This window comes from Gadus morhua, chromosome 9, assembly GCF_902167405.1.
Source record: "Gadus morhua chromosome 9, gadMor3.0, whole genome shotgun sequence".
NCBI classification, from domain to species: Eukaryota; Metazoa; Chordata; class Actinopteri; order Gadiformes; family Gadidae; genus Gadus; species Gadus morhua.
The window spans coordinates 6,612,187-6,633,539 of record NC_044056.1 but is presented as its reverse complement, the minus strand read 5'-3'; the positions used below and the strand labels follow the sequence as shown (position 1 = coordinate 6,633,539).

The 21,353-nt window shown below is 46.3% G+C and overlaps 1 protein-coding gene across 2 annotated transcripts in view; it reads left to right on the top strand.

Annotated features, from left to right (window-relative positions):
- Positions 1 to 21,353, top strand: part of shisal1b (shisa like 1b) — a 32,462-nt gene that overhangs the window by 7,420 nt on the left and 3,689 nt on the right. The window contains exons 2-4 of one of the 2 annotated variants that reach the window (XM_030365143.1): positions 9,948 to 10,181; positions 12,933 to 13,146; positions 15,295 to 15,591. In XM_030365143.1, coding sequence (XP_030221003.1) covers positions 10,115 to 10,181; positions 12,933 to 13,146; positions 15,295 to 15,591 — 578 coding nt within the window. In that variant the 5' untranslated portion in view covers positions 9,948 to 10,114. Of the gene's footprint in view, positions 1 to 9,947; positions 10,182 to 12,932; positions 13,147 to 15,294; positions 15,596 to 21,353 lie in introns of those variants that run through there. The other variant, XM_030365142.1, reaches the window with a different exon arrangement.

Here is a 21,353-nt window from a genome sequence, read left to right as displayed (position 1 = left end):
TGTGGAACTCAAATACGAGGGATTATGTGGGATTCAAATACATTGCGGTGTGCTGTCTTGGACCTCCTTCCCTCCATGTGAATGTATAGATTATAAGTATGCAGGCCTTGGAGCAATGACCATATAAATACAGCCTCCCTATTGGGATTATATTGGATCCTATAATGACCATACACAGGGATCCTATATATTTAAATATTGTCACTTTTGTGAAAGACAATTTTACAATATATCTCCTGATCCAGGATTTCTACTGCTGTACCGTCCCTGTGTCCCTGCTGGCGTTGGATCTCATCCTCGAAAGCGCCTTGCCTTCTCCTCTGTTTCGCCTGCACTGATGAAATATGAATAACTAAATATAAATAATGAAATAACTGGTGGCAGTGGGTGGTGGAGTTTGTTCCACAGACCAGACATGAGCACATCGTCCCTTGGCCGTGCCGACGGCTGGTCCTTCTCCAGACGGTTGTGGCTGGAGGGTGGGATGGTGGTTGGGGTGAGCGCTAGCCTTTTAAAGTGTAACATCATCACCGTCTGATACTGGCTGCTGCTTCCTGGACCAGAGGTGCCTCAGAGCCTGTACAGCTTAGGCCTCAGCCTGATAGCAGGGGAGGGACAGACCGCGTTTTGGTTCAGATAACCGGGCCTCATCTTAGCAAGGGTTTAAGAGCACTGGTATCTCCACCAGAAGTGATGACGTGGAACTGATATTTGTGGAGGTTTTGGGTTGCTTTTTTATTTTTTTTTCCAAGTCCAGGATGGGAATTAGTTTAGTATTTTTGTTTTGTTTATTCTTGCTGTTTTTTTCATGAATATGTGTTTGTTTGCTGCGAACGTATGCATTTTTGAAAGTTGCTTATATTATATTTACAGGAGAGTAAAAACGACCAAGATACTGCTTGGCTTAGAATTGTCTGTGTCTGTGCTCTGAAAACTGCTCTTATATAATTGATTTGAAGGGATATACTGTACTATTCCATCTTGGGCGTTTTGGAATGGCGCGATGACAATTGAAGGTACAAAGTGTTCAGGGACACAAAGCTGAATTCTTGAACGCTTGAATGATCATTTCGGTGCATTACCTAAAAGGGAACGCTCAAGCCTCATTTCAATGATAATGTGAACAATCTCAGAGGGAAGCAATTACAATCTCCGTTTAGATTGTGAAACAATGTTTTCTCTGTGTGTGTGCTGGTGCTGCTTTGAGGTGGACGCATGTTGTCAAAAAAGGGAATCCTTAGTGATTAGGGCCTCAAGCAATATACAAGCATGGCTTGAGCTAATATGAAAGCCACTTGTGCCAGTGGAAGAACGGGCCCTTCTGTCTTAATTCCAGCTACCACGGAGCTAAATACAAGCCTAGTGGGTCTGCTCAACACACACACACGCACACACATGCAGAGCCGTTCCAGCTTCCAGAAAGCTCTATATTGATGGTGTTCACGGGAATAATGCAAGAAATAATGGCCCACTATAATCCCTAATATAAATCATTACAGTAATAGCCTGTGTTCGAATGGGAAATCACAGTGAGTCATGCACCTACATTAACGTCACTGCATACTACGGGTGGCCAATGCTGCCACTGCTTATCATATTAATGAAGAATAATGGGCCAAAATGTCAAATTCACTCAAGGCAATGCAAAGGAGAAACTAGTCTGAAAGCTTTAAATAGGGCCTTAATATACAACAGTGTCTAATTTAGCAGCAGAAAGATTGTGTTGGTGTTAGTGTTACGCCCCTAAGCTGTTTTCAAGGTGAGTACACAGAATTTAACTTGCAATGAATGACTTAATTGTGTGTGGTTATTCAGCCAAGTTTGAAATTATGTGAGTGGTTAGGATAAATAAAGAGAAATCCGGGTCAGACGTTTAGCATTAATGGTCATTCATTATTATTGTCATTAATAATGCTGTTAATCTTTAATTGATGAGGAGATTCATAAATGCTTACCAAATATATTATGCAGCAAACCCTGAAATTGATTATTATGATGGAACTTTTGCTAATGCAGTGCAGAAAAAATAGTTTTATGTTCAACATGTATGGAAGACCTCAATCCAATATGAAGTGACCCATAAAAGTTAACTTAAATTCATGCATGTTTTAATCTTTGTTGAGTCCCTTTGGAAGCTAAGTGCAGGCTTGTCTTGACAGATGTCTATACCCCTGGTATGGCAAGTCACACTTCCCTTTTTGATCTTTGGAAAGGTCTGAAAGGACTCCTCACAAGGCATTACATGCTTCCTTTCACTTTTATAACATGTTCATACTAACCATCACACAGAAACCCATACACTTCTGGATCTTGAGTCTAGTGTCAGTGTAGTACTTTGAGAGCTGCTACAAATATGAGGGGTGTCTGAGTACCCACCCCCCCCCCCCCCACCCCCTCCCATGTGTGTGAAAGCCACCCTTAGTTCGAATCACCTGCCTTATCCTGCCTTATCCGTACCTATTCCTGGATTTCGTCAAGATTGTTCTTCCACCCCATACCTCCTTGCTCTCAAAACAGACCGTGATTCAGCGGCGGCGCTATCAGAGCTCACACCCAGAGGAGTGTGGTACATTCTGGTTTGGCACAGCGAGATACCCTTTTGAACGCCCACCTCGGATTAGGAGAATGGATTACTTGTACACATTTTCCAGGCAGGAGTGTGTTTGGCACGCCGTTGTTTTGAACAGACACCAAAAACCCAAGGTTTGGTGCTCTAAAAGTTCCAGTGTTTAAAATCTTGCTGCGTCGTTTCTCGTGGACACATAGTGCTGGTCGACTGAGCACTGCATAATGCCAGCCGTGTTCCACTCCATCCCCTCTCCGGTCCGGTCCCTTCACCCCCAGACCCCCCCGCTGCTTCTGGTCTGCACCCAGAAATGTGCTTTGGGACGCAGAGCAGGCGAGCAGAGGTCGGCTAACCACTGTCCAACCTCGTGTGATTTCACCGCCGTCTCTAAGACTCCTACAAGGGGCTTGTAGGAGATTCTAAAAGAGTTGTTTTAGAATCAGGGTCAGAAGGGGTTTGCGAGACAGAACTTTGTCAAGGAAAGAACTATGAAAACGACCAAAAGAAGAATGCTGTTTGTTGGAGATACTCCTCTGGCTGTCCGTATATCACACATAATATGTGGCTATTGATATAAATAGTGGAGCAACGGTTCGGATTCGATTTAGTTCTGTTTAGTGCACACATTTCTATTTTTTAATGTGTATCCCAGCCCCCTGGGGCTAAGCGTAGGCCAACTATCCCAAATGTATCGCACAGCCCCCGGTAGAAGGAGAAACCACCAAACCAATCCTTTTTATAATGCCAATGCAATGATGAGCTGGCAGATGTAACCTCAGTGTGGCCTCAGGGTGACAGAAATCTTGCTGTTACTCAGATCCAAGAAGGCTTTCTCCTCTCTGGGGTATAAAAAACCACAGTTTCAGAGTCTTTACAGAAACACCACCACAACAAACTCCCCTTTCAAAAGAGTCAAACAGTAAAGGCCAGCATCAGAAAGACATACCGGTACTTCTTTTGAAGTACTACACAGAGTAAAACCTTTCCATCTGTCTCAAAATGGAATCGACTGTTTGATATTAAGAAGATTCAGTCCTCCTCTGTAATCGCAGAAGTTTTCTGCTCGGAAATAATTTTGACAAAAAATAAAAAAATTATCTCCCTACTTCATTCCCAGCAGGGGCCTTGATTTCCCATTGCATTCATCTGATTATACTCAAGTATCTCATTTGAATTCTGGCTTCTTTGAAGGTTATTTAAGTGGAAAAATCATTTGCCCCCTGTAAATTAACAGGCATATAATTACCGTAGGTGCATTTAAGAAGTTCATACTCAGAGGCTCTGAATATGGCTAGATGGTTATGAGCCCTTGCCCATAGCTGTGTTATATGGCTGTTGTTGTTTGAGCTGGTTGGGCACAGTGAGTTAGAACAATAGACGTATGGACGTAGCATCCATGGCGGAACCCATTGGGGAACACATGGCCGTTATGAAGCTGTACATTTGGCGTTATGGGCACTACCATTGTTTGAGGTTTTTGCAACAAGCAGTGGAAACAATCCATATTTTGGCTTCTACCAGGGCTTGACAAGAAGCTCCGGCTTCTTGGTTTAAACCAACCCACGTTATGGACCGTCTTGCTGATACGGATGCTGCTTTAGAGGCTGCTACAGCAGTTATCAGCTAATAGCCTTTGTTTGGGCTTGTTGACAACGATACGGTTGCTGCACTTTCAGGTCTGAAATATATTATTCAACCTTTGATGGAACAAAAGAAAACACATCATATTTTATCATTATCCCGCCAACACCCTGGGGCATCGCCAAACAAACACACCGGCGCCATGACTCCTTTTTGTCCTCGTGTTGGCTTTGAATGGATGGAAAACGAGGGGTGTTAGGTAGCGAGGAAAGAGCTCTGTTTGCTGGCGCCAACGCCCTTAAGATCCTCACACTTTACCTCTGAGCAGGTCGGTGGTGGTTTTAACGTTCAACACGTTTACATCGGAGCCCCGCTGTTCTTGAACTGTGCCGATTGGAGCAAGGCGACAAGTCGCGTCCAAGTGATAACACACCAGGCATGGAGAGAAAAGTGGTGGCTTTGTGCGACAACACAGGGCTGTTGCTCTCTAGGGTACGGCCCCGGCTCAGCAGTAAACAGCGCTATGGCAACCGTGCTCCAACATGACCCTTTTGTTGTTACAGTGAGCATGATAATTATAGAATGTCTGCCTTCTACTCTGTGTCTTTTGTGCATAAGCGTAGTTTCCCCAGGACAACGGGAACGCGACGGGGGGGGGGTCACAGCTAGTGATGTGAGCATGTGCGGCTTCATTTGGGAGGTTTGATCTGGAAAGTATATTGAGGTGATGGTGATCAAAGCCACCCCGAAAGTAGACCGGCATTCTTCTCTCCGATTGCTTGGAGAGGGAATGGAGGCAGTGCACCCGGGTAAACAGTTATTATTTTCATCAAAGTACGGCATTTTTGGTAATTGAAAGATGCCTGCGTGGCAGGGAATACAGAGAAATGAAAAATGGAACACATTTGATTGTGCGTTGGTGAAGCAAAGACGTATGTATGTGTGCCGTGCTGTGATGCATGTGTCTTGTGTGGCGCATGCATTAGTGTGCGTTGCTCATAACAAGCATGACAGTTTAATGACCGCTCTTGCATTTCTGCTATTTCAGTGGTCTTAAACACAGGGGGAGCGGACAAATTACAGCCCCTGCAAATATTTGCTCGGTGAAGGCAATCTGGTTACGAAAAGCCTTTTCACACATCCCCCACATTATTTTTCAAACTTGAGAGCGAGAGAGACTTTACTAAACAGGAGGCTTTGGGGACATTTTCTACAATCAAAATGTTGAAGTGGTGCGAGCCATGCCACCGGTGTATGGTCATGTGAAATGGAAAACTGCATACAGTACTTAATCGTATGCTATGTCCGTACCGATCAAAACAACGTTCATCCCGCAGCTCCTCGTCCCACTAACGGAGGCAATCATTTCTTGTCGTGACCCCGGTTCGTTTTCCGACCTGTGGTCAAACGCTACATATCCATCTTTCCCTCCACTGTCTCTTCCCTCCAGGGCTATCAAATACTGTGCTTTATGAATGACAAATGATTGATGATATTGCAAAAGTAAAGGCAGCCAGTTCAATCATGTTTACTCCCAACACATCCGTGGTTGTGGCACGTGCTTTGCTGTGCTGTCACTCATTCTTCGGTCCAGTTCTTTGCACATGATTGAACAATCTACCCGACCGCAGCTCATTAGGAAACTTACATTTTTTCCTTGTCACTCAGGGAAAGAAACGACAGTCTCTTATCTCTTTAATGCCTCGTTATTCAACGTTGTCAGACTAATGAAGGTTTAACCAAATTCTAACAAAAGTGCACGTTTTTGTCATTGCCCCAGATTTGTAATTTTGGAAAGGCTTTGTGACGTGTGTCTTATCCATGACAGAAATGTACACACACACACACACACACACACACACACACACACACACACACACACACACACACACACACACACACACACACACACACACACACACACACACACACACACACAGCCACACACACGCGACCAATAACCTCCCACTACAACGCCCAATGCTGCCACTCCTTATTGCCGCCACCTTATTGGCTCACCACAGCACATCCCGCTCCTCCAAGCCAATGACAGTCATTCGATTACAGCTCTGAACCTCACAACACGGGCCCGGGATTCTAATGGGGCTCTGCAGCGTATCCCAGAGACGCTGTAATGCCATCAAACCGGTATAAACCCTGATTTATTTTCATAACAGTCAAAGAGGGTGGCCATCACGCACAGGGAGTCGTAATGGGCACAATATTTGGATGCAAGCCCATCGTTAGAGCCCCGGATATAAAAATCATTTTGAAGCGAGTCGTCTACTTATTCATATGGAGTGGGAGTCTCTCCACTTAGGACTGCGAGCCCCTGCTCCACTCATGCCCACTCGTTCCTGTTTTTAACGGTGACTGATCACCGGCGCTCTGCATGGCCGTGGATTAGGAGCCGGGGCTGGCAACAAGAGTGAGCAACATTCTTTAAGATACATTTTTTTGGGTGCGCTCCAAGCTCAACACGCACGCACGCACGCACGCACGCACGCACGCACGCACGCACGCACGCACGCACGCCGCACGCACGCATGCACGCACGCACGCACGCACGCACGCACGCACACACACACACACACACACATACCCAGGACGACCCAGCATGCAGAATGTCGTGAGTGAGTGAGCGGGGATCATAATAAAGCACCCACACGATCCTCTGTGGGAAAAGTGGAGGAAAAACCTAAGATCCCGAAGAAGGTCAAGCGGACCAGCCCCCCCCTCGGGGGCATTTCAGAATTAGAAGCAGCGCTCTTTCATACGGAGACACTGCTGGGATGCATGGGGGAGACCGCAAGGCTGCCTGGGTGGTTCTCCTGACAACCTTGAAGCCTTCACACACAAAGGCCACAACGGTCCCCAGTGAATCATAGCAGCATGTCATCTGTCAGTGGGAAGGAGGAGGCTGGCAGCCACGTTTGTTTTCTAGCGTCAGCCTGGGCGACCAGTAGGCCCTTTACCACACTTTGGTGTGCGTGTGCCGTGTGTGTTATTCCTCTGACAGATCTAGGCCTCCAGTTCTGTTGTGATCTATTGTCCCCAGCCCTCCGTCCCCTCCCACTGCTGTTGTGAACAGCAGCCGAATGTAATTACTGCCTATTCTGGCGTTATGGTTGAGCAACGTTGATTCAAACCAACAAGTAAGAAAGAAAAGTGCTATTTTAGAATAGAGGCCCCCCCTCTCTTTGAAATCGATCTTGGGCTGTACTGCGCCATGGTCAGGGCAGGGCAGGACTGTCTTTGCATTGGTCTATTCATCTTAGCGTGGTCTTAGGCGTAAACAGTAGATGACCTAGCAGCCTCCAACTGTGTTGCATGCCTGCTCAGTGGTAGTCTATTGTAAGAGCTGCACAGAAATATTTTAGCAAAAATGTGTATGTGCTCATGCATATTTGTGTGTGTGTGTGTGTGTGTGTGTGTGTGTGTGTGTGTGTGTGTGTGTGTGTGTGTGTGTGTGTGTGTGTGTGTGTGTGTGTTTGTGTGTGAGTGGGTGTGTGTGTGATTTGCTGTACATGTAAGGAAGCATGTGCACCATATATTAATAAAAGGCTTTAGTGCAAATCTATGTCCGTGCTTCAGAAGGCGTGGCTGCTTTCTTTTGTCTCGCTCTTGTACACGGTCCACTTGAGTCCCACGCTCATCACGAACAAGCCCCTCGCCTTCAATACCAACAACCACTTCAACGCAAACAACCTGGGCGTTCCATAGAGCAGAGGAAATCATAGAACCGAGGCAAAAGCTGTTTTGTTTTGGGAAACATGGCTGTGTGTGTTTGCTAGCATGTGGTGGTGGTGGGGGTGGTTGTAGTGGGGCTCTGGTTATAGATTTGCCATGTGACAGAGCGTTAAAGCTTTAACCAAAAGCAGCAGCAGAAGAAGATGAAGAAGACGAGGAGGAGGAGGAAGAGACGGGGGAGGAGGAGTGGGAGGGGGTAGTTAGGAACAGCGCTCTAACAAGCCTCTGGGGACCCTACTGTGCCTGGTTCTCTGAAGAGGAAACCGCCTGGCACACGTGGGAAACATCTTGAGGAACCCAGTGGATGAAAGCGGCTCTGCTTGGTGATACACATGGTGCTCTGTACGCCCGGCCTCCCTGAAAGGGATTTTTTTGTGCATCTTTGAGGTGAGGTTCAACCAGCAAACGAAGAACAACCAAGCAAACCAACATGGCGGATGAATAGGGATGTAGACAGGTAGGCACCATTGTAGTTGACACCCTTGTGGAAACTCACTCAATAATTTAACCCAGAGAAGAAAAACACCAAAAATGTATTTATCTGAAGCAGGTGAACTTTTTTTACTGTGTTCTTTTTTTTTTATTCCATTTTATGGAGTATGTTGTCAACTGGCCTCTGAACGGCACGACTGAAGAGATTCCATCTGGCAGACAAAACAAAATGAAACGTCTATTCAGAGTCCTCTGAATGGAGCCTGGTGGAATAAAAATACTATTCTATTGATTTTTCCAGCTGGCTCCGATTACAATATGTATTTCATGCTATCAAATTTGTGCAAAGTGTGTGGCTCATTAAACTTTTTATGGCAACCCCTGTCAAATAAATGATCAGAGCATTCAGAATGTTGCTAACAAGTGCTATGTTTTCAATATTGCACTTAAATGCGAGCCATAAAATGCACATTGAATCACTTACACATCCCACACCTGCAAAATCCCACAATTATAAAGAAATGTTAATTTATAAAAGAATTTGAGACATTTTCACGTATGTAAGGTCTAGATATTGATAGATTATCCATGCAGTCCATTTCAGGCATCCTTATCTAACACAGAAGAGCCATCACAAGTCAGATATGTACCCCCATCCCTCCTGAAATACCTGATCCCTCCAACCCCCAGGTCCTAAGGCTCCGGGCTCTCCACCTGAAGCTTCCCAATCCTCCGCTAAATGGGTTGCTTGCAGCAATCTGGAGGGAAAACATCTTAATAAAACTTGCTCTTTACATTATTCTTAACTCTCTGAAGCAAATTGGAGAAACTGTTACTGGTGAAAAGTGTCCTTCAAAAGCAAACTGAATAATAAAAAGGATCTACTGATCTTATACTGTAGTGTACCATCTACTAAATACTTTTACTCAGACTTGACATGGTTTTGATTAAACATTAAGTCTGTTGATGATGAACTGGAAAAATTCAATAAACAGATTAAAAGAAAAAAGAAGAAAAATATTAATGAATATATTCACTTATATAATATATTTTTTCATTTCATGAAGCACCGGAAAAAAGCCAGGTGTAAAATGAGTGCATAAGTATATCGTAGCCAACAGGGCTCTTAGAAACATTGCTACTGTCACAAATAAAAACTGTCACTTTTTACATTTCATAAGGAGACAGATCCATGCTATCTTTTTTCGAGAAGTCTCCTGCTTTGTTATAGCAGCCTGCAAGGTCACACAGTAGTTGAGGTGGTGCGTGGGCGATGTCACTTCGAAATATCATATAAATACTACCATAAGCAATTTAAGTTCAACAAGCCGGCATGTAGGTCGAGCAGCCCAGAGTGTGATGAAACCTGCTCTGTCATCTAATGTCTCTCTTACTCTCTCTCTCTCTCTCTCTCTCTTTCTCTCTCTCTCTCTCTCTCTCTCTCTCTCTCTCTCTCTCTCTCTCTCTCTCTCTCTCTCTCTCTCTCTCTCTTACTCTCTCTCTCTCTCTCTCCCCTCTCTCTCTCTCTCTCTCTCTCTCTCTCTCTCTCTCTCTCTCTCTCTCTCTGTCTCTCGCTGCCTCTCTCTGCCTCTCTCTGTATCTCTCCGTCTCACTCTAGGTGGAGAGACACCGAGTGGCAGCCATGTGAGAGAGGAGCAGCGGGCGAGCAGACCAATGGCCACGTCCGACTAAGAGCAGAGCGGCGTCCCCCTCCCCCCCCTGCCCTCGCCCTCCCTCGCCCTCCCCCCCACTCCCTCCCTCCCTCCCCTGAATGAGGTTGAGAAGATGACTCTCACCAGCAGACAGTCCTTCAATGTCCTGACGGTGGTGTTCCTCCTGCTGTCCAGCGCAGGTCTGTCCGCTGTCGCCTGACGTCTGTCTAATGTTCCTCATTGGTATTTCCGTCCGTCCATCCTTCAAAGTACACTGAGAGCACTTTTGTCCTTCACTTGGCAAAGTTAGTTTCCGCAAATTTTACTGCGGCAATTTAACTTTTGCTTATTTAACTTTTGCTAATTAATTGTTCACAACTTTTTTGTCTTTTAATCTTGTTCGCTTCTTTTTTTTTGTGTGTCTGTGTATAAAGTTACTCTTTTTATTTTTGTGCGTGTTTAAGCTCTATCCCTTTTTGTTTTTCAAAACTACATTTTGATTTGCAATTCTCCTATTTATGTCCTTTTGCGACTTTATGGTTAAATAAAGTTACATCAAATCAATACAAATCTGGAGGTGGCGGACATGACACCAGTGGAATCACCAGCTGTTATTCACGCCTTATTGGGGAATCCTTCCGCAAGGTTCCTTGTTTTTATTAGTGGTTGTAAACATTTGGCTTGTCTAATGTCTACGACTCTATCCTCACGTCAGTGTTTTCCATTTAATGAACAAGATGGCTTTGTTTACGACACCGCCTTGACCGAAAACAGCTGTTTGTTTTTTTAGGTTTAGTTTTTTTGAAGCCTGACATTTTTTACTTCCCTTGTATCGATCTTAAATGGTCCCAAGCATTCCACCGCAGCTAGTCAGGTGCCTTTGCTATTTTATCTGCATAGAAAGATGATTAATGGTACAAATCTAACAGGATCATACAGTTAATTGTCTCTCTTTGTTGGCTACCATGCCATTCTTTGGTGGTGGTCCACTGGTAGGGGAGGGACTAAGCCTAAGGTGAAGGCGATGCTAAGTTATCAATGTTTTCATGGTAATTAATACGGAGAGCTCATTTCAATAAAAGACTATTAAATTCTAATGGCTAAAAAAATATGAGTACCAAAGTGATCCAGAAGGTGTATTTCAACATGTGATGAGTGATCCAAAGTCTCAACACTCAACACTGATAGAGTGAACATCCTCTCTCTCCCTCTCACCGTCCTTCTACTGGTGATTTGTTTGCGTGCTTCGTCTCCGTGTCGTCGTTCTCTTCTTGTTTCGTACTTCCTGTTCTGCAGGAACAGGCTGTCGATTAGATTTGTCTCAGGAAGGGGTAGAGCTAGTGTGTTGCACATGTCAATGAAAAAACCTCATTATCACCGGCCTGAACTCCATCTGTTTAGAAAGCCAATCTGCTCCGGTCTGACATTATTGAGGAAATAATACAACAACACTCACCTCCCTGTGGGTTGCTGGCATGAGACACGCGCTGATATCTGCTTTTCTGAAGTGAGCTTTTGAAAGCTGCGCTGAAAAATACTACTCTAATGAGCGCAATCAACAACATCTTTCCCCAGCCTTTAATTACCGATCAGCAGGATTGTGTGCGTGTGTTTGTATGCAGAAGCATAGGCGATTGTGTGTCTTACTGTGTGGATGTTTGCACATGCACAAGTGAGTTTGTGTGTGTGTGCCTATGTGTTTAGTGTCGGATTAAATGTGCCTCTACACGCATGTTTGTGTTTAGACAAGTTGATGCAACAGGGTCAGGGTCTTGTTTTCCATGGAGCTTCTAGCAGGTTCTAACAAGCAGGCAGCTGCCAGGCACAGCGCATCTCATCCATGCTTTATTAATGGGAATGCCAGGTGAGGAGACGCCATACAGCTTCTTCCTGATTTGCTTTGAAGGTGTCCGTCAGCTGCTTTTTGAGTCAGCTGAGCCATACGTATAACTCTCTCTCTCCCCCCCCCCCCCCCCCTCGCTACAGTTGATTCAATCTCTCTCTCCCCGTCTCTCGTCCGCATCTCTGACAGATGTGTAATTGGTGATTATCTGCTCAAGTCTCAGCTGCCACCGCAGGTTTCTGTGGATTTAATCCAAGGGTTAAAGGAAAGCGTACGGTTGCCAACGATCCATATTCATTCTTTGTCCTGTTCTGGAGGTCCGGGGTGGACATTTGTGGAAGTCGGCCTTTTCATTTCCATGCACATTTCATGAGCTGATGTGCCAGAGCTGGCATCCAGACACAACCTCTGAATGAGATTTCTGTGGGTGTTTTGGATGTGCGTTACGCTATACTAAATATTTAAAATACGGGTGAAATGATGCCGGTGCTGTTTAAAAAAAAAAAAAAAGACTCTAGGGAGGAGTTTGACAGAGCTTCCATTGCAACAGAAACTCAGATGTGGGGGAGGTGTCAGGGAGTGGAGATGGCCTATGTTTGGGTGGTTTAACATGCAGGATTCATGACATAATCTGGCGCTGCACGCAGAACGTCACGGATCAAATAAATATTCTATAGGAAGTCGAGTGCTCTCATCATGTATAACCCATGCATTCCATTTTGTTATCATTCCTCTCTGCGGCCTATATATACTGTATACCGTGCGCGCTTACCGCGCACACCGGGAGATTGGGGTGTGAGTTGTAGTTGGAGTTGGAGTAGTGTAGGGGTTTTAATTACACACCCGGCTGTCTGTAAACACGGCCCTTGCTTGCTGTGACTCCCGCTGAGTCATCACGCGATAGGGAGATAAAAGTTTAATTAAAGCGACAAGTGAAGTGGAACCGAGGCCTTCATTTATGTTTACGAGACTTTGAATATCTTTTTCGTACGTTTTTTTTCCCTCAATGTTTTTACTTTATAAGCACTTCACAGAGATACCGCTTGACATCTCTCTCATCCCCCCCCCCCCCCTTCTCTCTCTCTCTCTCTCTCCCCCGTCACCACAGCTCTCTCGGCCCACTACCGCGTGTGCGAACCCTACTCCGACCTCAAGGGGCGCTACCACTTTGGCTTCCACTGTCCGCGCCTCTCGGACAACAAGACGTACATGTTCTGCTGCCACCACAACAACACCGCCTTCAAGTACTGCTGCAACGAGACCGAGTTCCAGACCGTCATGCAGATCAACCTCACCTCCACCACTGACGGCTACGCGCACAAGTAAGCAGCAGTAACCATGAGCTCATTCATAAAATCACAGAAATAATAGTAATGTGGGGGCTATCCCAGAGCAACGGTCAATCAAGCAGAGGCAGAAGCCTTCTGTTAATAAAGTTGACTGTTCAAAAGCAAAATTCAAGTCAAGTGTAGGTCAAGTCATTCGATTTAAATTTTTATTCTTTGTATTCTTTTTGTATAAAGTTGCATTTGCTCTCATTGACAAACGTCCAATTCCGCCAAAATCCAATCCAAATATGAATTATGGAATGTGTTATAAAATAAGAGCACGCCGTACATGTTGTCCTCCCTCTGGCAAGTCGGATGGCGTTATACATGAGGAGCAGCGGATACACACAGACTGACAGACTGCTGTGAATTAACAGGGTCGGACTTCTGTTCAACACGAGGACGTTCATCTTGACAAGCAGCCGCAGTGGGCTTCAAAACACTGCAAAGTAGAGTCCCTTCCCCTCTAGCATATTGTCCTCTGCTGTGGGAATCAGACGTCAGGACGACAGGGACTGGGCAGGCTTTGCACTCTAACCCTCTCTCACTCTCTCTCTCGTGCAGCTACAGAGCGACCATGGCCAGAGTGAAGCCCTAGCACATGACCACTTCTCATGCTAACTACTCCAGCACATTCCCAAACCTACGATAACACAGCGTGACGAGCCTACGACACGCCGTAGGCCTACGCAGAATCAACACAACATACTCACTGGGTGTTGAACAAAACCACAAGGGGAGAGTTGGCGCGGGGTTGGGATTGAGCGAGGCAGCTGTGGTGCTGTCCGGTTGTTTAGCTGGGATACCGGAGGTGAGCTGACTCCTCTAATGGCAGGGTATCAGGGGTCGTTTCAGCGGAGCGTGACCCCGTCCGTCGGTGCGGCCATTTTCAGCGCCTCTCACGAGACGGCGAGCTGGGGGATGTGCCGGTGTGCTCGATATTATCCGCCGGCACGGCCTCAAGTACAAGAAACCTCTTCCACCACCCCCACCCCCACCCCCATGCCCAACCTCTGCGCTCTCTCTTCGACTGGCTGTATCCCGGTCACCTTGTTAAAGTGTCAAATCCAAGGCCGATAAAAGCGTAATGGCAACAGACCTCGATCCGAAACGGAGCGGTTGTTGTTGTGCCTCTCGTGAAATGAAGGAGCACCATGAAAGGCAAGGTAATTCCGGGGCTGATGTGTCACCCTGGCCCTGCTTTTCCTCCCTGGAAGTCGCCATGTTTACCGTTACGTAACGTTTGTTTAAGCCGGGGTGAGTGGTGAGGATAAATCATTCTGTCCCGCCTTATGGTGTCGTTGGCTGAAATAGCACTGCACATTTATCCCTGTGCACATAAGATAGGCTTCCCCCACACGAGCAGAGAGACACAAGGACCACTGTCACTCACTAGGCAAGGAAATATGCAAATTGGGATTTGGAGTGGGATTTTTTTTGTGTGTTGGAGTGACGCTGATGTTTGAAATGTGTGGGATTTCATCAGATATGTATTGTCAGGCCACGTTTGTTTTTATCAAACTTAGTTCCAGTTTAAGTGTTCAACTGAAAGAGGGATTCGGACTGTATTTTTACTTTATATATACAGTCTGAGAACAGCTGACAAAACCTCAGAAGACAGATGAATTCATTTTGAAGATCAATCTTATATCATCTGTCATCGGAGCAAAGTCATATGTTTCACTCTGTAAAAGATCCTAATAGGACCAAAGCACTCGGCCCCCCCCCAAGACATTTACCACCTCTGGCTGCACATTCGCTGCTCCCTCACGTCTCTTAATATGAACCTTAATTTACCTTGTTTAAATTTATGAGCACAGGGCGAACTCAGGGCGATACTTAATGTGCGCCACATAAATCCCGGGGAAGCAGGTAATGAATGAGGGGAATTAGTCGAAAGTTGGTTGGGAAGTGGGAGAGAGGTGATTTAGGAGATGCTACAGATAGAAAAGGTCCAAGGGAGACCGATTAACAGGACCCCAGCGTGAATGAAAGTCACCGTTTCCTAAACAGTTTTTTTTAAAGGGAAAGCGAACGGAGGAGACCGGCGAGGACACTCTGTCTTGATTAGAGCCGGCGGGGGTAATCATGTGTTTTTCTCCCCCTCCTCCCTCCCCCCTCCTCCCTCCCCCCCTTCTGCAGTAACTACACTGCCCTGGTGGGCGTGTGGATCTACGGCTTCTTCGTCATGGTGCTGCTGGCCCTGGACTTCCTGTACTACTCGGCCATCAACTACGAGCTGTGCCGGGTGTACCTGGAGAAGTGGGGCCTGGGGGGCCGCTGGCTGAAGAAGGCCCGCAGCCAGTGGCACCAGTCCATGCCGGCGGAGAGCGAGGCCCAGGCCGTGCCCATGATGCCGGCCCACTACCAGCCCCAGCAGAGCCTGAGGGGGGAGAGCCGCAGCCCCACGCTGCTGCCCTACAACACCTCCACCGCCTGGTGAGGCCCACCATGCCTGTCCCTCCCCCTCTCTGTATATGTCTCTGTCTCTCTCTCTCTCTCTGTCTCTGTCTCTGTCTCTGTCTCTCTCTCTCTCTCTCTCTCTCTCTCTCTCTCTCTCTCTCTCTCTCTGCCTCTCTCTCTCTCTCTCTCTCTCTCTCTCCCTGTCTCTGTCTTTGTCTCTCTCTCTCTCTCTCTCTCTCTCTCTCTCTCTCTCTCTCTCTCTCTCTCTCTCCCCCTCTCCGTATATGTCTCTCTCTCTCTCTCTCTCTCTCTGCCTCTCTCTCTCTCTCTCTCTCTCTCTCTCTCTCTCTCTCTCTCTCTCTCTCTCTCTCTCTCTCTCTCTCTCTCTCTCTCTCTCTCTCTCTCTCTCTCTCTCTCTCTCTCTCTCTCTCTCCGCCTCTCTCTGGGTCACGGCGACGCAGTCTTCGACCGCCCTCAAGATATCGCCCCGTAATCCAATCGCCTGCTGTCAGGTTTGACAAAAAAGGCCAACCCCTTAATCCCGCCGCATTAAGACGGCGAGTCGGTGAATTGTTCGGTTCTGAAAAGAAGTGGGAGCTTTATTGCTGTGCGGAGGCAATTTCCATAACTTTGGTGGCAGTTGTCAGTGAAGGGCAGGCAGGGAGAGCGACTGGGGACCGGGCTGGAGTCGTGGAAACGCAGAAGCTCGCTCAAAAGGAGCCTCGTTCCAGATGCACTTTGACGTCTCAGGCACTTCTTTATTATTAAACTCAGCTTCTCCTTAAGGATGCCGTTCATTGTGTGTCTCGCTCTGAACTGTCTCAGTGAAGGGATGATGGCAGGGTAGGGGGAGATTGATGTATGGCTCGGCCGGTAATCAGGTAGCGTTCAATATGTTGTTGACCGTATTAAAACGTCATTGACGATTCTCATCTCCTCTGCTCCGTTTTGCACTTCGCCTAGACTCTTAACGATTACATCACGTACCTCTTCTCAACACTGCCATTACCAGGAGACAGCTTGAAGCTTGTTAGACTGTTTGATTATCTTTTTTAAAATCAGATGTGTTTACTTGTGTTTCTTCTATTTGGTACTAATAGAATGAAGTTGTATTAAGTCGAATTAAATGAGCACATCTTGTGTGTGCTTGGGCGGTGTCAATCTTTTGTGGATTCTGATCCACACACTGAACATTCCGAGACACGTGGTAGCAGAGGCCCACATACTTTATGCATCACTTATACTGAATACAGATATATGTAATTTAGAAGCAGGTAGGTGTAAGCCATCTTGCTCTTGAATGCCTACAGGCTGTGGTCATCTGGGATCGAACACTCAGCACCATAACCCCTTTTTCGACGACTCAATTGGGCCTGCCATCATCTTGCCCACACACGCGTGACCAGACTGAATATTCAGACAAAGATGGGTTTGATGGGAATATTATAATAAAAATGCCATCTGTCATGGGGTCATCTCGCCTCCCTCGATCACGTGACGTCTTTGTCACTCAACTGAGAATAGCCTTGCTAAACCCGCTGTTTAAGAGATCATTATTTTAACATCCTCCAGGAGCAGCTCATTACAGAGCTGTCATCAGCCAGGAAGCGAAGGCAAGGCACGAGCCAGGAGGTCCTACATTAAACTGATATTAGCACTGTCTGTGGTTGTCTTAGGAATCAATACGGAGACATTTTGGGATCCCAAATGTATACTTTAGTTTAGGAAAAACAAAGACAAGATTGGATGGTTGTGAGTTGTTTTTTTGTTGTTGTTGTTGTTGTTGTTGTTGTTGTTTTTTGATATCTGTTGAATTGTCTTTGAGTGGTCAAGACTTAGAATCAACGGTCCGTTATTGCTCAAAGCAGACAAGGCCGGAGGAGAATCACCTTCCTGTCCGATAAGTTATAACAAAACCCCTTTCACAACGGAGAGCATCATTCAATCTTTCTGCATCACCCATCACTCACAGTGCATCACAAACAAACATCTGAACAACCGATCCAGATAAAAACCCAACACAGGTCCCGTTTGGTCAACTCATCACCCAGTCCTCGGCCACCTCTCACCAGCCCACTAAGGGTTAAACCCCTCGCCTCCCAAGACTCTCCATCCCAGCTATGATAATTTAATGAGGGCTGGGAGTGATATGACAAATGGGCTCTGCCAGCAAAGAGGAGGATGCTAGGGAGACAGAGCGGGTGAGCGAGAGAGTGGGGGAGAGATTGGGGGAGAGAGTGGGGGAGATCCGTAGGCTGTTATACTGGTGAAGAGTTACTTTGCTAAAAGCGGACGCCTCCACTGAGGCCACTTATTAGACATGAAGTCTGCTCCTGTTGGACGGACCCATCCATCTTGTGCGCGCCGGGCTGACCTGCAGCCTCAGTGGGAGCCAGTGAGGAGGTAGTGGAACCGGAGACCCAGGGACACGCAGAGGTTGTGTGAATGCCAGAGCCGGCTGGTCGTGCGGCGATGGCTGAGGTCTTAATGAGAGGAGCACTGGGACGTACTGGGATGGAACACTGTTTCGTTTTTTTTACAGTTTTTTTTACTGTTCAACGGTTTTAGTCATAAAACTCATGACTACGCAGAAGAATTGTTTTTAAGGTAGTGCTCATAACAAAACTGTTTTGGGTTAGTACGGATAGCCAAGCACAGAGTTGCGTTTTGTTTTCATCAACAATTATATTCAAACCTTCAATTAAAAATGTTCACAGGCTTACAACAGAAATGTGAAGAGAATGCCCTCTTTTAGAAGCAACTACTTTCTATTTACTATTTAGTCTTACACGCTTTTATCCCAAGCGACAGGGAGGCTGTGGATATGTAAATGACAGATGCGTGGGAGGAATCTCAATGACATGGATCAGGGAAACTTTCAAACAAATTCGTTCTCTAAGTGAAGAGAGAGACTCTCTAACTAACACACTCGCGAATTTCCCACAGTAAGAGGTTTTCTATCATGCAGACAAATCCTGTATATACACCTGTGGTCGGATGTGGAGGAATGGCTGCCCAATGGTCGAGCAACATACACAATATACTACAGTAACTCCTGTCCCTGCTATGACAACCTATAGCAGGTTGACAAGCAAAGGGTTGACGTGTGTGTGTGTGTGTGCCTCCACCTGGTCCCACATCTGTTGAACGACTGTAAACAAACATTCTAATACACAGACGAGAAACATTGCACTCCTGCGGCAAAGCAGCAATGGATGAAAGATGGAGGATACCAACCTCACAGCTACTCCAATACCTCTCACAGCATGGACTTCTATTTAATAGTATAGTTATTTTCCAAGTGCATTGTTTGCCTACTGGGAACTCGGTGTACCATGGTTCTATACGAGACGACGTGTCTGTGTGTGTGCGTCTGTTTGTCTGGGTCTGTGTGTGTGGGTGTGTCTGTGTGTGTGTGTGTGTCTCTTCAGAACTGCTGGGTTAAGTGTGGGCGACCTGGGAACCCGTTGTTATTTTCTTCATGGAGTCCTCTTTATTAAAAAGTCTGCCACACTACAGGTTTCCTGTTTAGCTCTAAGAAACACAATAACAACTTTAATAACGGTCCCATCTTTCCAAAACAGTGTATGATCCATGTAGGAGATTGACTCCGGCAAGTAGGATTGTGTTACTTAACTGGATTGGAGGTTTGAATGGATTTCTGTATTCCCACTCCCGCATTTGGTTGGAATGTCCAGGGCAGGACTTACATAACATTACGTGATGTTATTCATTCAACGTGGACACAAGTGTTATCCGAAGTCACTCAAAAAGTGCTGATAAACAAGCAAACGACAGCCACCGCATACACTCTCTCCGAGGAACGGAGGAGATTTTTTGAAAGGTACCCCGTGGGCCTGGTGACACTGCAGCAAGAACGACAAGTCATGACATTTAATCATATGACAAAGGCCGAGTTCAAGCTGCTTTGAGAGCTGTGTGGCTTCAAAGAAAGAAGTCAACGCCGTATCTGCCATCTGCAGAAAGTTGGTTCAGACTCTTCTAAAGCGCCTCGTTTTAAGTACAGCAGTGCTGCCTGCAGCGCTGGAGCTCGCTGCCAACTTTCTCCCACCCAGAGTTGATGAGTTGCTGGGCCGGCAGAGCTGAGCCATGGGGGCACGTCAGCCGACGGTGCTTCCACTCCCAGCTCGGTCGCTGACTCACCATCCGGCCCGTTAGCGAGCAGCGCATCCTTCCGTGACCCGATCGATCTTGTCCCTGGGCTGCCGGTCCGCGGTAAAGAGCGGCCATCACTCTATTAGTGCCTGTCTTGTCTCATTTCCCCGCTCATGGCTCGACCTATTAAGCCTGGGACACACTGGAAGACTTTCACCAACCTAAGCCGCAGCTCAAAGTCTGGGCGAGACGCACATTTAATGGCAGGGTTTCACTTTGGCACAAGAACGCTGGTTACGACTATTTTGCGCAGACTATCCAGACTAGGGCAGACTCTGAGAAGTCTTGACCATCAGTCATCAGGGGCACATTAGGTTTAAAATTGGGTGAATCTTCTGGTGTGTTGCCTGCTTAAAGGGGTCAGGGTAAGCTCACAGTCTATTCGGCTGCATCGGACAAGATGAAACATCTCTGCATGTCTTTTGTCCACGCGCGTGAACCTTTATTCCACATAATTGCATTTGTAGCCAATGCGTCTTGCTGAACTGTTAAAGAAGAATAGATCTTAAATGATCTGCAAGCCTGGCTGTCCATTTGAACAGCTCAGAGAATACAGTCCAATTAGAGCAATATGTTCCATCTGTCGAGTGAGTTAATGAATGTCTACAGTACTAACATAGTTCAACAAAGAACCAGTTGCTTATTATTCCGTTACATTTTTTAATCATACAAATACAATTCTTTTTTTTGCAATCGTGTGCAGTATACTGCTATTTGTTGTCGTGTGACGTGATTTAGTCCCTGAGCGTGAAGCATTCAAAGAAACGCTGGGATACTTTGTCTGGTGGTCCGTTTCTATCCAGGACAAAGCACTCCACAGTTTAGCTTGTAGGCTAACCTGTGGAGTCAAACCAGAGAGTATAGTATAAATATACTTGAACAGATCAAGTGGAACAAAGACATTCCGTCTATAAGGGTATTACCATTATTAATGCTGTTTTATCTGTTTTGTGTATCGCATACAATATGCAGGTATACGGTATGCTACAGTATGCTAAAAGCTAGTTCTACTCGGACATCAGCAGAACACTACAAATCGTTTAACTCTCAATCGAGACTGGACAAACTGCATTTTAGGTAGCGAACAAATGGTCTTCTAAAGAGAACAACGGGGTCTTGCTGTTTCCGTCCGAATTAAAGAGCCATATCTGAGGGATTTCTTATCTTTCTGAACAAAAAGTAACGGCATCCAAATCTTGAATCATGAATGACTCGAGAAAACATCTTTCCATTTTAAATATTCATGCCGACCGCTTCTTCAGTGTTGTTTTCATCCTCTTTCATTCGGAACGGATAGCGGAAAGTGTGCGTTCGGATAGCGGGGGGGGCGTTCGGTCTCTATTCCGGGTGCAGCATTCCCGGGAGACCAGACTATGCCCATGTTGCCCAACGGGATCATGGAGCTTTCCACAAGCAGTGGCAGCCGCAACTTAATGGAATCTGTTGACCACCAAGCTCTTTGCCTTGAGCTTAAAGGAGTGCTGGGAGTGTGTGGGGCTGATATTTGCAGAGGATAAATCCCGTGGAATAACCTTTATTCGCCCTGACTGTTAAGCTCCCCCGAAAATAGATAGCGGCTAATGGTTAAAGGCTAACAATGTCAACTCTGATCGTGTTTGACG